This window comes from Leptonychotes weddellii, chromosome 16, assembly GCF_054177405.1.
Source record: "Leptonychotes weddellii isolate Sample4059 chromosome 16, ASM5417740v2, whole genome shotgun sequence".
Taxonomy (NCBI): domain Eukaryota; kingdom Metazoa; phylum Chordata; class Mammalia; order Carnivora; family Phocidae; genus Leptonychotes; species Leptonychotes weddellii.
Window position 1 is genome coordinate 23,799,344 of NC_138384.1, and position 13,611 is coordinate 23,812,954.

The 13,611-nt window shown below is 39.3% G+C and overlaps 1 protein-coding gene and 1 pseudogene across 7 annotated transcripts in view; both read left to right on the forward strand.

Annotated features, from left to right (window-relative positions):
* CNOT1 (CCR4-NOT transcription complex subunit 1) overlaps positions 1 to 13,611 on the forward strand; it is a 95,033-nt gene that overhangs the window by 38,694 nt on the left and 42,728 nt on the right. For all 7 annotated transcript variants that reach the window (XM_081806504.1, XM_031027585.1, XM_006732804.3 and 4 more), the window contains exons 14-16: positions 1,586 to 1,705; positions 3,732 to 3,854; positions 4,021 to 4,172. In XM_081806504.1, the coding sequence (XP_081662630.1) occupies positions 1,586 to 1,705; positions 3,732 to 3,854; positions 4,021 to 4,172 (395 nt within the window). The remainder of the gene's footprint in view (positions 1 to 1,585; positions 1,706 to 3,731; positions 3,855 to 4,020; positions 4,173 to 13,611) is intronic.
* LOC102748537 (large ribosomal subunit protein uL18-like) lies at positions 4,181 to 9,974 on the forward strand (annotated as a pseudogene).

The following is a 13,611-nucleotide window of genomic DNA, read 5'->3' on the forward strand; positions in this document are numbered from 1 at the left end:
TTTTTTTTTAAAGATTTTATTTATTTATTTGACAGAGACAGAGATAGCGAGAGCAGGAACACAAGCAGCGGGAGGGGGAGAGGGAGAAGCAGGCTTCCCCCCTGAGGAGGGAGCCCGATGCGGGACTCGATCCCAGGACCCCGGGATCATGACCTGAGCCGAAGGCAGACGCTTAACGACTGAGCCACCCAGGCGCCCAAGATTTACTTGTTTAATTGAGAGCGAGTAGGGGAAGGAGCAGAGGGAGACAGTCTCCAAGCAGACGCCCCACTGAGCGTGGAGCCCGACACAGGGCTCAATGAATGTCATGACCCCGAGATCATTTACCTGACCTGAAACCAAGAGTCAGATGCTTAACCAACTGAGCCACCCAGGCTCCCCTCAAGTACCTTTTTTTGGCTATTTTTTTTTCTTTAATCATGTTTATTCTCAATAGTTATATACAGGCACTTAAAATATTTTGTTAAGATTCTGATATATATATATTTTTTAAAGATTTTATTTATTTGACAGAGACACAGCAAGAGAGGGAACACACGCCGGGGAGTGGGAGAGGGAGAAGCAGGCTTCCTGCCGAGCAGGGAGCCTGATGCGGGGCTCGATCCCAGGACCCTGGGATCATGACCTGAGCTGAAGGCAGACGCTTAATGACTGAGCCACCCAGGCCCCCCCACGACTCTGGTTTATAAATGAAAAATGTTAGCTTTATTAGTTCTATGCTATTCAGTCAGTTCTCCATTTCTAGAGACTCAACTTACAGGGTAAACTTACAGAATGTTTAACAAGCATTTATCCAAAAGCTTTGCAGCCCGGATATTTTCAGGTCTTTATCACCCCAGCTATGAGGTACAAAGGGCAGGCCAAAAGGAGCAACTCCTCACTCCTTGTTGAATATTGTTTCATTTTGATCTTCTGTCACTCTAGGACAGTAACTGGAAAGTGATTTAGGTATAGTGATAGCAGTTGCCTTGCCAGTGCTTCTGTGAGAACTGTTCACTAAATTCCAGCTGTTTATTTCTGTCATTCAGCTACAAGCCTTTAGATCAGGCCTCAAAGCCAGGCTGTTTTCTGGAAATAAAGGAAATTGGATAATTACAGAAAAATGAACATTCCCATTTGTGAAAAAGCTAGCTGTAGAATGTACAAGTACCATTCTTAGAAATACTGATAGAATACTATACTGTGCAACATGAGAAATGATTACCTTAAACCAGTTTTAAACATTTATAGATCAGTAATTTTGTAGTTTAATAATAACGAAATTATACAAATTTGATGTATCCTCATGTTCATATCGTATTCTATTCTGTTTGAAAAAATATTGGCAGATGTTTTATAGGACAAATATATACACTGAATGGCCCATGGTTTAGGGACAGGCTTTCATCTGGAAGATGTGGAAATAACTTGACTTTCCTACAGAGAATGTCCCTGCAATCACTGCTTGAGGATTGAACTTAATGTCTGCACGGGTACACCTCAATTTTACATATATGTAACAAGTTAAATTAGCTGGGCATTTGCAGTAGTGCCTGTGAAAATGCTTGCAGAATTGTTATATATAATCCTGTTTTTCTTTTCTTAGGGACAGTCTCCCTCAATCCGCCAACTTATCATGCATGCAATGGCAGAATGGTACATGCGAGGGGAGCAGTATGACCAGGCCAAATTGTCTCGAATACTTGATGTGGCCCAGGACTTGAAGGTGAGCTTAGAGGGACAGGCTAACACTTTTTTTTTTTTTTTTAAGATTTTATTTATTTATTTGACAGAGACACAGTGAGAGAGGGAACACAAGCAGGGGGAGTGGGAGAGGGAGAAGCAGGCTTCCCGCAGAGCAGGGAGTCCGATGCGGGGCTCGATCCCAGGACCCTGAGATCATGACCTGAGCCAAAGGCAGACGCTTAACCGACTGAGCCACCCAGGCACCCCCAGGCTAACACTTTTATTTATTAATGAGAAAAGAAAACTTTTTTTTAATAAAGATTTGTTTTGGAGAGAGAAAGAGTGCGAGGGAGCGCAGGGCAGGGCGGGTGGGTGTGGCAGAGGGAGAGAGAAACTCAGGCTGACTTCTCGCTGAGTGTGGAGCCTGACACAGGGCTCGATTTTATGACCCTGAGATCATGACCTGAGCCAAAATCAAATTTGGTGCTTAACCGACTGCGCCACCCAGGCACCCCAGAAAACATTTTTCATGTAATACAGATGCGTTAGGGATAATTCAGATGTAACTAACTCTTAGCTAGATTATGTTGAGATTTACAGTTTGCCTTGTAAGTACAAAGGGATTGGAAGGAGAGTGGTTTTAGAAAGGTAAGAAATGGGGGTGCCTTGGTGGCTCAGTTGGTTAAGCATCTGCCTTTGGCTCAGGTCAGGGTCTTGGGGTCTTGGATCGGGCCCTGGGTTGGGGTCCCTGCTGAACGGGGAGTTTGCTTCTCCCTCTCCGTCTGCCCCCACACCCCCCCAGCTTGTGCACCTCTCTTGCTCTTTCTCAAATAAATAAATAAAATCTTTAAAAAGGTAAAAAATGTTTTCAGTTCTCAGTACATTTGATTGAATTTTGTTTGGTCTTCTATGATAGTTGCAAGGATATTTTATTTATTTATTTTTTAAATTATTGTTATGTTAGTCACCATACAGTACATCATAAATTTTTGATACAGTGTTCCATGATTCATTTTTTGCATATAACACCCAGTGCTCCACGCAGAACGTGCCCTCTTTAATACCCATCACCATGCTAACCCATCCCCCCACCCCCTGTTTATTTATTTTTTAAAGATTTTATTTATTTGACACAGAGAGACAGAGACAGAGAAAGCAAGCACAAGCAGGGAGAATGGCAGGCAGGGGAGAAGCAGGCTCCCCGCTGAGTAAGGAGCCAGATGCCGGGCTCGATCCCAGAACCCTGGGATCATGACCCAAGCCGAAGGCAGCCGCTTAACCGACTGAGCCACCCAGGCGCCCCCGCAAGGCTATTTTAAAACAAGTGGTATAACTGACTTCATGTAATATGTTAGATATAATTTGTGGAGAAACTGGTTGGATTTCATCCCTTTTGCAGTTTTCATTAGCATTAACGGAATCTTTTGACAAATAGTCTGACTTGATGTCTTTGACCAGTAGGTGCATAGTACTGGTGTTGAAGTTGTGCTTAGGTTGGAGTAAGTGTGAGTTTAGTTTTTTTTTTTTTTAAATCAAGTATTGATCCTTATTTATGCATTGTGTCTTGCTCTGATTTAGGTTTAATTATTTTAAGCACAGGGTAAAGTCATGTGTCCGTCCATCTTTGAAATGTGATCTTATTTTAAGTAAAAACTAATATCACCAATGAATTAAGCTAAGCTATTTAAAAAATTAAGACCAAGAAAATATTAGCAATATGTTTTATTTAGACTTGATTGTGAAAATAAAATCAAGGAACAGAGAATAGAACGGAGTGTGAGAAAGATACTTAATTGCTTGACTTACAAGTTTGTTTTTTTTAAGATTTATTAATTAAAAAAAAGATTAAGAGAGGTTGCATGCATGTTGAGGGGGGCAGGACGGGGTACAGGGAGAGGGATAGAATCTCAAGTAGACTGACTCCCTGCTGAACGGGGAGTGTGCTGTGGGGCTTGATCTCACAACGCTGAGATCATGACCTGAGCCAAAATCAAAAGTCAGAAGGCTTAACCGGCTGAGCCACCCAGACACTCTGACTTAAAGTTTCTGATATTCTTTTGTTTTAGGCCTTGTCAATGCTGCTAAATGGTACTCCATTTGCCTTTGTTATTGACCTTGCTGCACTTGCTTCACGTCGTGAATACCTCAAACTTGACAAGTGGCTCACAGATAAAATTCGAGAGCATGGAGTAAGCAGGATTTGTCCATTTATTACTGCTTTAAAATTTTGATGGCTAAAATACCTAAACAATGGCAATGAAGATGTTATTATTTTGTGGATTTTATACTGTCTTTAATAGTCTGAACGTAGTTAAGATCAATTTCAAATGAACCAAAAGATTTTCTGTTTTCCAGGAGCCTTTTATCCAGGCATGTATGACTTTTTTAAAGAGACGGTGCCCTTCGATTTTGGGTGGACTTGCTCCAGAGAAAGATCAGCCCAAAAGTGCTCAACTTCCTCCAGAAACCCTGGCGACAATGTTGGCCTGTTTACAAGCTTGTGCAGGGTAAGAAGAGCATGCTTAAATAGGACTATTTAGTATTGGAATTGGATTATATGAATAAATTATTTGGGGAAAGAGGGGTTGAATGATTAAAAGTGACAGCAGCTTAGATAATCCAGTGGTTTTTAAATCCAAAGTACTATACTAAAAACACATACTAGATCCATTTAAGTTGATTTTTTTGTTTATGATGTAAGGTGAGGTTCAGATTCATTGTTTTGCATATGGATGTTCAGTTGTCCCAACACCATTTGTTGAGAAGGCTGGTCTCTCTCTTTTGAATTGTCTTCTGAAAAATGAGTTGCCCATAGTGTGTGAGTTTTATTTCTGAATTCTTAGTTCTGTTGTGTTGATCTGTACATGTTGATCTTTGCCAGGACCACACCGTCTTGATACTGTAGCTTCTCAGTGAGTTTTGAAATTAGGAAATATGAATCCTCCAGCTTCCTTCTTTTTCAAGATTGTTTTGGCTGTTCTGGGTTGGTTATATTCCCAGATGAGTTCTTGCAAAGTTGTGAAGAAGCCCACTGGAATTACGTTGAATCTTTACATCATTTTGGGGAATATTGCCGTCTGAAAATATTAAGGTCTATTTAGGTCTTGATGTTTTTCCTTTTCAGTGTACAAGTCTTAAGCTTCTTTTGTTGCATTTATTGTTTTTTTGTACAAGTCAGGTCACGTGTCAATAGTTCTGTTTTTTTCCTTCCCATCTTTTTTTGCTTATTTTCGCTAGTGTGAACCTGCAGTCTGATGTTGAATAGAAATGGCCAGAGCAGACGGGCTTGTCTTGTTCTTGAATTTAGAAGAAAGGTATCTAGTGTTTCACCAGTAAGTGTGATGTTAGCTGTGGGTTTCCATAGATACCCTTTAGGTTGAGGTTTCCTTACCTTTAATTCTAGTTAGCTGCATGTTTTATCATGAAAGTATTTTGTCAAATGTTTTTGTCTGTATCACTTGAGGTGATCGTGTGGTTTTTGTTTATTTTGTTTATGTATATTAAGTGAAATTCGGATGTTAAATCTTGCATTCACTTGGTCTTTGTGTATACTACTTTTTATATGTTGCTGAATTCAATTTGCTAGTATTTGGTGAGGATTTTTGTGTCTGCATTCCTAAGGGATATTGTTCTTGTGTTCTTTTTGTCTGGTTTTGATTATCAGGGTAATAAGGGCCTCATACAGTGAATTGATAAGTGTTCTTTCCCTTTCCTCTTCTAATTTTCGTTAGAAAGATTGGTGTCAATTCTTTAAATGTTCTGTAGAGTTAAGCAGTGAAGCCATCTGGTCCTGAGCTTTTTCTTGTGGGTAGGTTTTAATTACAGATTCAGTATCTTGTTACAGATCTATGCAGATTTTTTTAAAGAATTTTTTTTTTTTAATTCATTTGAGATAGAGAGCAGAGAGCATGAGCAGGGGGAGGGAGAGGCAGAGGGAGAGGGAGAAGCAGGCTCCTGCTGATCCAGGAGCCCAACGTGGGGCTCGATCCCAGGACCCTGGGATCATGACCTGAGCTGAAGGCAGACGCTCAACCGACTGACCCACCCAGGAGCCCCAAGATTTTTAATTTTAAGTGATCTGTACACCCAACATGGGGCTTGAACTTTTAACCCTGAGATCAGGAGTCACATTGACTCTACCAACTGAGCCAGCCAGGTACCCCTAGGCAGATTTTCTTTCCTTTTTTTTCTTTTCAATCAAGTTTTGGTGGTTTGTGTTTTTTCTAGGAATTTGCCCATTTTGTTCCTTTTATACTATATCCTTACTTTTCTCATTTCTCTAAGGTTGGTAGTAAAATCCTCTCTTTCAGTTCCTGATTTAAGTAATTTGAATCTCTTCTCCTTTCTTCCCTTCCTCCCTCACCACCCCTTTCTTGTCATTGTGGCTAAATGTATGTCAATCTTGTTAACCTTTTTCAAAGGAGCAACTTTTGGTTTTGTTTTTCTTTATTGTTTTTCTATTTTCCACTTATTTCAGCTTCTTATTTTGAGTTTGGTTTGAACTTTTTAAAACTTACTAAGATGGAAAGTTTGGTTTTCTATTTGAGATTGTTCTTGTTTAATTGGGATGTTTATGGCTTTGAATTTCCACACATGAAATGCTTTAAGTTTGGTATTATGTGTTTTTGTTTTCATCTGAAAGTATTTTTTAATTTCCTTTGACCCATAAGAGTATGTTGTATTTAATTTCCACATATTTGGGAATTATCTAGTTTTTCTTTTGTTAACTGATTTTTATTCAGTTGTGAGTGGAGAACATGCTTTATATGATTTTATAATCTCTTGAAATTTATTGAGACTTATCATATGGCCTAATGTGGTCTATCCTGGAGAATTTTCCATGTGCCCTTGAGAAGGATGTGTGTAGTCTGCTGTTGGGTAGTGTTCTGTATAGGTTTGTTAGGATTAGTTGGTTTTATAGTGTTGTTGAAGTCTTCTATTCCTTGTTTAACTGCTCTGTGGTTCTATCTGTTATTTTTTTAAAATTGAGGTGTAATTGACATTGTGTCAGTTTGTGTATGTGTTGATTTGATACATTTATATATTGCAGTATACAATTATTACTGTAGTGTTAGCTAACACCTTTGTCATATCACGTAACTATCATTTCTTTTTTTGTGGTGGGTACAATTAAGATCTTGTCTCTTAGTGACTTTGAAGTGTATAATATAGTATTGCTGACTATCAATTATGGAAAGTAGGGTATAGAAGCCTCCAACTATTTTTGAGTTGTCTATTTCTCCCTTCAGTTTTCCCTTCATGTGTTTGGGGGCTCTGTTTTTAAAGGTATGTATGCTTATGATTATTATATGTCTTCCTGTAAGAAGGATTGGCCTTTTTATTATTATAAAATGCTTTTCTTAGTTCCTGTTAATTTCTTTCTTAATGGCTACATTTTGTCTTATGTTAGTAGAGCCAATGTAGTTCTCTTTTTGTTAATGTTTGCATGGTATCTTTTTTCATCTTTAAGATTAAGGCATCTGTAACTTGAGTTATAGGTATCTTAATCTAAAGTGTGAGTCACTTCTTGACAGCATACAGTTGGATTATTTTTTTTAAATCCATTTGACCATCTCTTTTAATTGGAGTATTTAATCTATTTATATTTAATGTGATTACTGATAAGGTAATTGATTCATGTCACTTCGTATTTTTCTGTATATATTTTATGTCTGTTTTGTTCTTTCATTCCTCTGTTACTGCCTCCTTTACTGTTAAATAGATACCTTGTAGTATATCATCTTAATTCCCTTGTTGTTACCTTGTATATATGCTTTTATTTTTTTCCCTTTGTAGTTACCTGTTAAAATTAACATTTATCTTAAAAAAACCTAATTCTGATTAATAACAATTGAATGTCAATAGAAAGCAAAAATTTACTCATATAGCTGTGTTCCCTTTCTCCTCATTGGGCTGCTATTGTTAGATTACACCTCTGTACATAGTGTTCCCATCAAAAAAGGTATAATTATTATCTTGTGTAGTAATTGTCCTTTAACTCAAGTAGGAGATTGGTCTGTGGCAAGCTGTGGACGCTGGTGTCTGTTCCGCAGGATGGAGTTTGTTAAAATTATCAAGAGTAAGGCTTGCTTCAAGAGATACCAAGTGAAATTTGGAAGACGAGAGGGTAAAACTGATTACTATGCTCAGAAATATTTGGTAATTTAGGATAAAAATAAATGCAACACATCCAAATATAGAATGATAGTTTAAGTAACCGCCAGAGATATCATTTGTCATATTGCTTATGCTGGCATATAAGGAGATACCGTTTTTGCAGCTTATGCTCATGAACTCCGGAAGTATAGTGTAAAGGTGGACCTGACAAATTATGCTACAGCATATTGTACTGCCCTGCTGCTGGCCTGCAGACTTCTCAGTAGGTTTGGCAGGGACAACATCTATGAAGGCCAGGTGGAGGTGACTGGAGATGAATACAATGTGTGGAAAGCATTGATGGTCAACCTGGTGTCTTCACCTGCTATTTGGATGCAAAGCTGTCCAGAGCTGCTACTGGAAATAAAGTTTTTGTGGCCCTCAAGGGATCTGTGGATGGAAGCTTGTCTGTCCGTCATAGTACCAAACGATTCCCTGGTTATGATTTGGAAAGCAAGGGATTCAGTGCAGAAGTACATCAGAAGCACATCATGGGTCAGAATGTTGCAGATTATATGCATTACCAAATGGAAGAAGATGAAGATGCTTGCATGAAGCAATTCTCAGGGTGCCTGGCTGGCTCAGTCAGTGGAGCATGTGACTCTTGATCTCGGGGCTATAATTTCAAGCCCCACATTGGGTGTGGAGATTACTTAAAAAAGTAAAGAAAATACAATGCTCTCAGTACATAAAGAACAAAGTAACTCTAAACATGGTAGAGGAGGTGTGTAAGAACGCTCATGGTGCTGTACGAGAGAATCCAGTCTATGAGAAGAAGCCTTAATAAAGAAGTTAAAAAGAAGAGGTGGAACTGTTCCAAAATGTCTCTTGCCCTGAAGAAAGATGAGGTAGCTCAAAAGAACACAAGCTTTTGTAGAGCTTAGGAGCGGGCCACTGAGAGCTAATAAACCAAACCATAATTTCTATGAAGATTTTTCGGCTAAAGACAATAATAAACTTATTCACCAAGCCAAAAAAGAAAGATCAAGTAAGAGATAAAAAGAGAAATAACAACAACAACAAAAAAAACACATACTGTGGTTTATCTTTATCTATGTCACTTTACTGGTGCTCTTACTTGTTTCATATGAACTCAGGGTATTATGCAGTGTCCTTTCATTTCAGCTTAAAGGATTCCCTTTATTTCTTATTAGGGTGGGTCTTTTAAAAATGAATTCCCTTAGTTTTGGTTTAACCAGGAATGTCTTAATTTCTCCTTTGTATTTGGAGGATAGTTTTATAATACAGGATTCCTTATTGACAGTCCTTTTCCTTCAGTTCTTTGAATATGCCATTCCAGGGCTTTCTGGCTTCCATAGCTATTAATTTTTTTTGAGGCTCCCTTGTATGCACTAAGTTGCCTCTCCTTGCCATTAAGCTGCTCTCATTGTCTTTTTTTCTTTCAACAATTTGATTATGTTGTTTCTAGGCTTGGACTTTCTGTGTTTATATTACTAGGAGTTTGTTGAGCTTCTTAGGAGTGTAGATTAATGGTTTTCATCAAATTCAGGAAGTTTTCAGCTGTTACTTCAACAAATACTCTTTTTGCCCCCTTTCCATCTCATCTCTCCCTCTGGGACTTCCATTGATATATGTGTTGGTACATTTGGTAGTGTTCCACCTGTCTCTGAGTTTAGTTTTTTCTTTCAATTTTATAGGCTGGATAACCTTAGCTATCTTCAAGTTCATGGATTCTTTTTTGCCTCCATGAATCTGTTCTTGGAAACCTGTAGTGAAATTGTCAGTTATTACATTTTTCTTTTCTTTTCCTTCCTTCCTTTCCTTTTCTTTCTTTTTTATTAAAGATGTTATTTATTTGGGGGGGGCAGAGAAGAGCAGAGGGAGAGGGAGACCCCGCTGCTGAGCAGGGAGCATGATTTGGGGCTCGATCCCAGGACCCTGGGATCACGACCAGAGCCAAAGGCAGACGCTTAACTGGCTGAGTCACCCAGGCGCCCCAGTTATTACGTTTTTCAACTTTAAAAGAAAGAATTCTTTTTTAAAAATTTTATTTACTTGGGCGCCTGGGTGGCTCAGTTGGTTAAGCGACTGCCTTCGGCTCAGGTCATGATCCTGGAGTCCCGGGATCGAGTCCCGCATCGGGTTCCCTGCTCGGCAGGGAGTCTGCTTCTCCCTCTCCCACTCCCCGTTTGTGTTCCCTCTCTCGCTGTGTCTTTCTCTGTCAAATAAATAAATAAAATCTTTAAAAAAAAAAAATTTTATTTACTTATTTAAGCAATTTCTATACCCATTGTAAGGCTCAAACCCATGACCCTGAGATCAAGAGTTGCACACTCTTCCAACTGAGCTAGCCAGATGCCCCAAGAAATAATAATTTCTATTGACATGCTCTATCTTGAGGAACATCTTTTTTTTTTTTTTTTTTTTAAGATTTATTTATTTCAGAGAGAGCGTGTGTGTTCAAGTTGGAGAAGGGGCAGAGGGATAGGGAGAGAGAATCCCAAGCAGATTCTGTGTCGAGCCCGATGTAGGGGTCAATCCCACAACCCGAGATAATGAATGACCTGAGCCGAAAGTAAGAGTCAGATGCCCAACTGACTGAGCCATCCAGGTCCCCCTCTCCCCGCGTAGCATTTTAATTTTTTTTATTTTTTAAAGATTTTATTTATTTATTTGACAGAGAGAGACACAGGGAGAGCAGGAACACAAGCAGGGGGAGTGGGAGAGGGAGAAGCAGGCTTGCTGCCGAGCAGGGAGCCCGATGTGGGACTCGATCCCAGGACCCTGGGATCATGACCTGAGCCGAAGGCAGACGCTTAACGACTAAGCCACCCAGGCGCCCAGCATTTTAATTTTTAAGCAATGTCTACACCCACGTGGGGCTAAAACTCAAAACCCTGCGATCAGGAGTTGTATGATCCACCAACTGAGCCAGCCAGCCACCCCTTGAGGGGCATCTTTTTAAAGTTTTTCTTGCAGTTTTTTTTTTTTTTTAACATGCTTTACTTCAGTTTTTGGAATGTAGTTGATAATAGCTGAATTAAAGTCTTTGTCTATGAAGTCCAGCATCTCTTTTTTTCAGGACAGTTTCTGTTGATACCATTTTATTGGTGTGTGCAGGCCATGCTTTATTGTGTTTTTTGTATGTCTTATAATTTGTGGTTGAAAACTGGTAAGTTTAAATAATGTGGCAGTTCTTGAAATCAGATTCTTCCCCCCATCACCTGAATTTTTTGTTTTGTTGCTTTTTTTCTTTTGTTTAGAGACTTTGCAGAACTATTTCTGTAGTGTCTGTATTCTTTTTTGTCACATTAGGCCACTGACATCTGTTTGGGTAGCCTTGTGTTCAGCTAAGACTTGGGTGATTTTCTTAAATGCCAGGATTAGTAAGTTAACTCTTTATCCTGTGATTTTGTGTGCATATTGGGGCACATCTTAACACTAAGCCAGTCACTTGACAACTCCTTGTTAGCCTTCACTTCCTTCCTAGAGCCTGAACCTCAGCTTGAGGTGAGAGCTTGGTCCTTTTCAAGTCTTTTTTCGGAATACCGCAGATTCATGTATTGGCAGTGCTCTACACATGTCCGAGGACTTCTTGATTCCCCGGGAAAACTGAGAGTTCTCAGTTTCATCCATGGGAATCTTATTCCCCAAATGTTCCTTTTAAGCTTTTTGGTTAACCTATTGTTTGCTCAAACTATTATCTTCACCTCAGGCAGCCAGAAAATTAAAACAATTACCTTTAAATGTATGTAACAAATACCTCATGAGGAAAAGGCTGTTTGTGGTTTTGCCAGCTCTTAGGTCACATAGAGATAATCTTGCCATTGTGGTCTCATAGGGAACCTCTCTTGAAATAATGACAGCTCTCTAAGAATGAGGCTTTGAAGATGTCTCCAGTCAGTTCTGAGCCTTGTCCTGTGGCTGTCAGGCTGCTGATATTCTCTATGTTTGTGGGCTATTAGTTTTCAAGGTTGCTGTCCAGCTGGAGAGGGTGCATGGGAGTAAAGCAAATGGAGATGCCAGAAAGCTTGCTTTTATTACCAAGATCCAGTGTTTCTGGAATAAAAACTCTGGATTGTTTAAAAAAAAACAAACAAACTCTGGATTGTTATAAGTCTTTAGTCTTCAGAGTTCTGATATAGTTGATTCTGATAATTTTTGTCACTGTTCTAGTTGCTTTTATGGAGGAGAGAATATTTGGAGGTTGTTTTACTCCACCATTTGCTTATGTACTGTGTATTTTTTTGTAAGTTCTGAAGCATAATAAACACCTGTGAGTCTGCTGTGTAGCTTAAACCATAACATTTTTGGAGCTAACTTTGTCTTCCTCTCCAGTCCTGTTTCTTAACCTTTCCCATGTAGATCTTGAATTTTATTTAGCTTTTCTGTGCTTTTTAAAAAATGTGCACACATATATCCCTGTAATTGGGTATTCTCAACCAGGGAATATTTTGCTCCCTCAGAGTGAGTTGATACTGTTATTGACTGTTACAAGCAGAGAGAAATGTGCTATTGGCACCTAGCAGGTAAAGGCCAGGGTTGCTGTTAAACATTTTACAGTCCACAGTAGAGCCTCCCACAACAAAGAATTATCCAGTCCCTAGTGCTAATAGTGGAACAGTTGAGAAACCCTGCTCTGTAAGTTCTTAACGTTCTAAAATTTAAAGTTTATGAGTGTTGCCTTTCACATTTGTATATTGTAATCCACCTGGAATTAAATAATCTGGAATTAAATACTGGAAATTTAAGGGCATATTGAAATTGGATAAAATGTTTTGTGTTTATGTGTAAGGACGTAGTTTACCCAACTCTAGGTTCCAACTTCTTTCTTTCTTTCTTTCTTTTTTTTTAGAGATTTTATTTATTTGACAGAGAGCAGGAGAGCACAAGAGGTGGGAGTGGCAGAGGGAGAGGGAGAAGCAGGCCCCCTGCCCAGCAGGGAGCCTGATGTGGGGCTCGATCTCAGGATCCTGGGATCATGACCTGAGCCGAAGGCAGTCGCTTAACCAACTGAGCCACCCAGGCGCCCCTAGGTTCCAGTTTCTTTTGTTGATGTATTAGAAGAACCTATCTTCTTGAAGAATTTAATGAAATAATGCATGTAAAATGCCAAAGAAGGAAAGTTCTAACAGTTAATAAATACAGAAATAATTATGATGGAGTTATAAACTTTAGTGGATGTTAAAAGTCGTGAGAGAATGTCTGAGGAGCAGGACAGTCACCTAATTTCAGACTCTCTCCCCACAAACCACTGTATAATAACAAAGGGGGAAAGTAGTAACATTTCAGTGGAGAAGCTTGGCATATGCCACGTTAATTTATTGATCAAAAGTGATCACCAGCTGTCTAAATCATATGCCTCCTAATAAAACACACTGAAGGGGCATCTAGCTGGCTCAGTCAGAAGAGCATGTGACTCTTGTTCTTGGGGTGTTGTGAGCTTAAGCCCCACATTGGGTGTAGAGATTACTTAAAACAATAATAAAAATAAAAAATAAAATGCACTGATAAGAATATAATGTAACGTATGTAGTAGTCCTGCAACAAATGCATCTAAAATCTAAGGTATCAGACAAACTCAGATCAAAGGATATTGTATAAAATACCTATTTTAAGAAATCAAGTTCGGGGCGCCTGGGTGGCTCAGTTGGTTAAGCGACTGCCTTCGGCTCAGGTCATGATCCTGGAGTCCCGGGATCGAGTCCCGCATCGGGCTCCCTGCTCGGCGGGGAGTCTGCTTCTCCCTCTGACCCTCCCCCCTCTCATGTACTCACTCTCTCTCATTCTCTCTCTCTCAAATAAATAAATAAAATCTTAAAAAAAAAA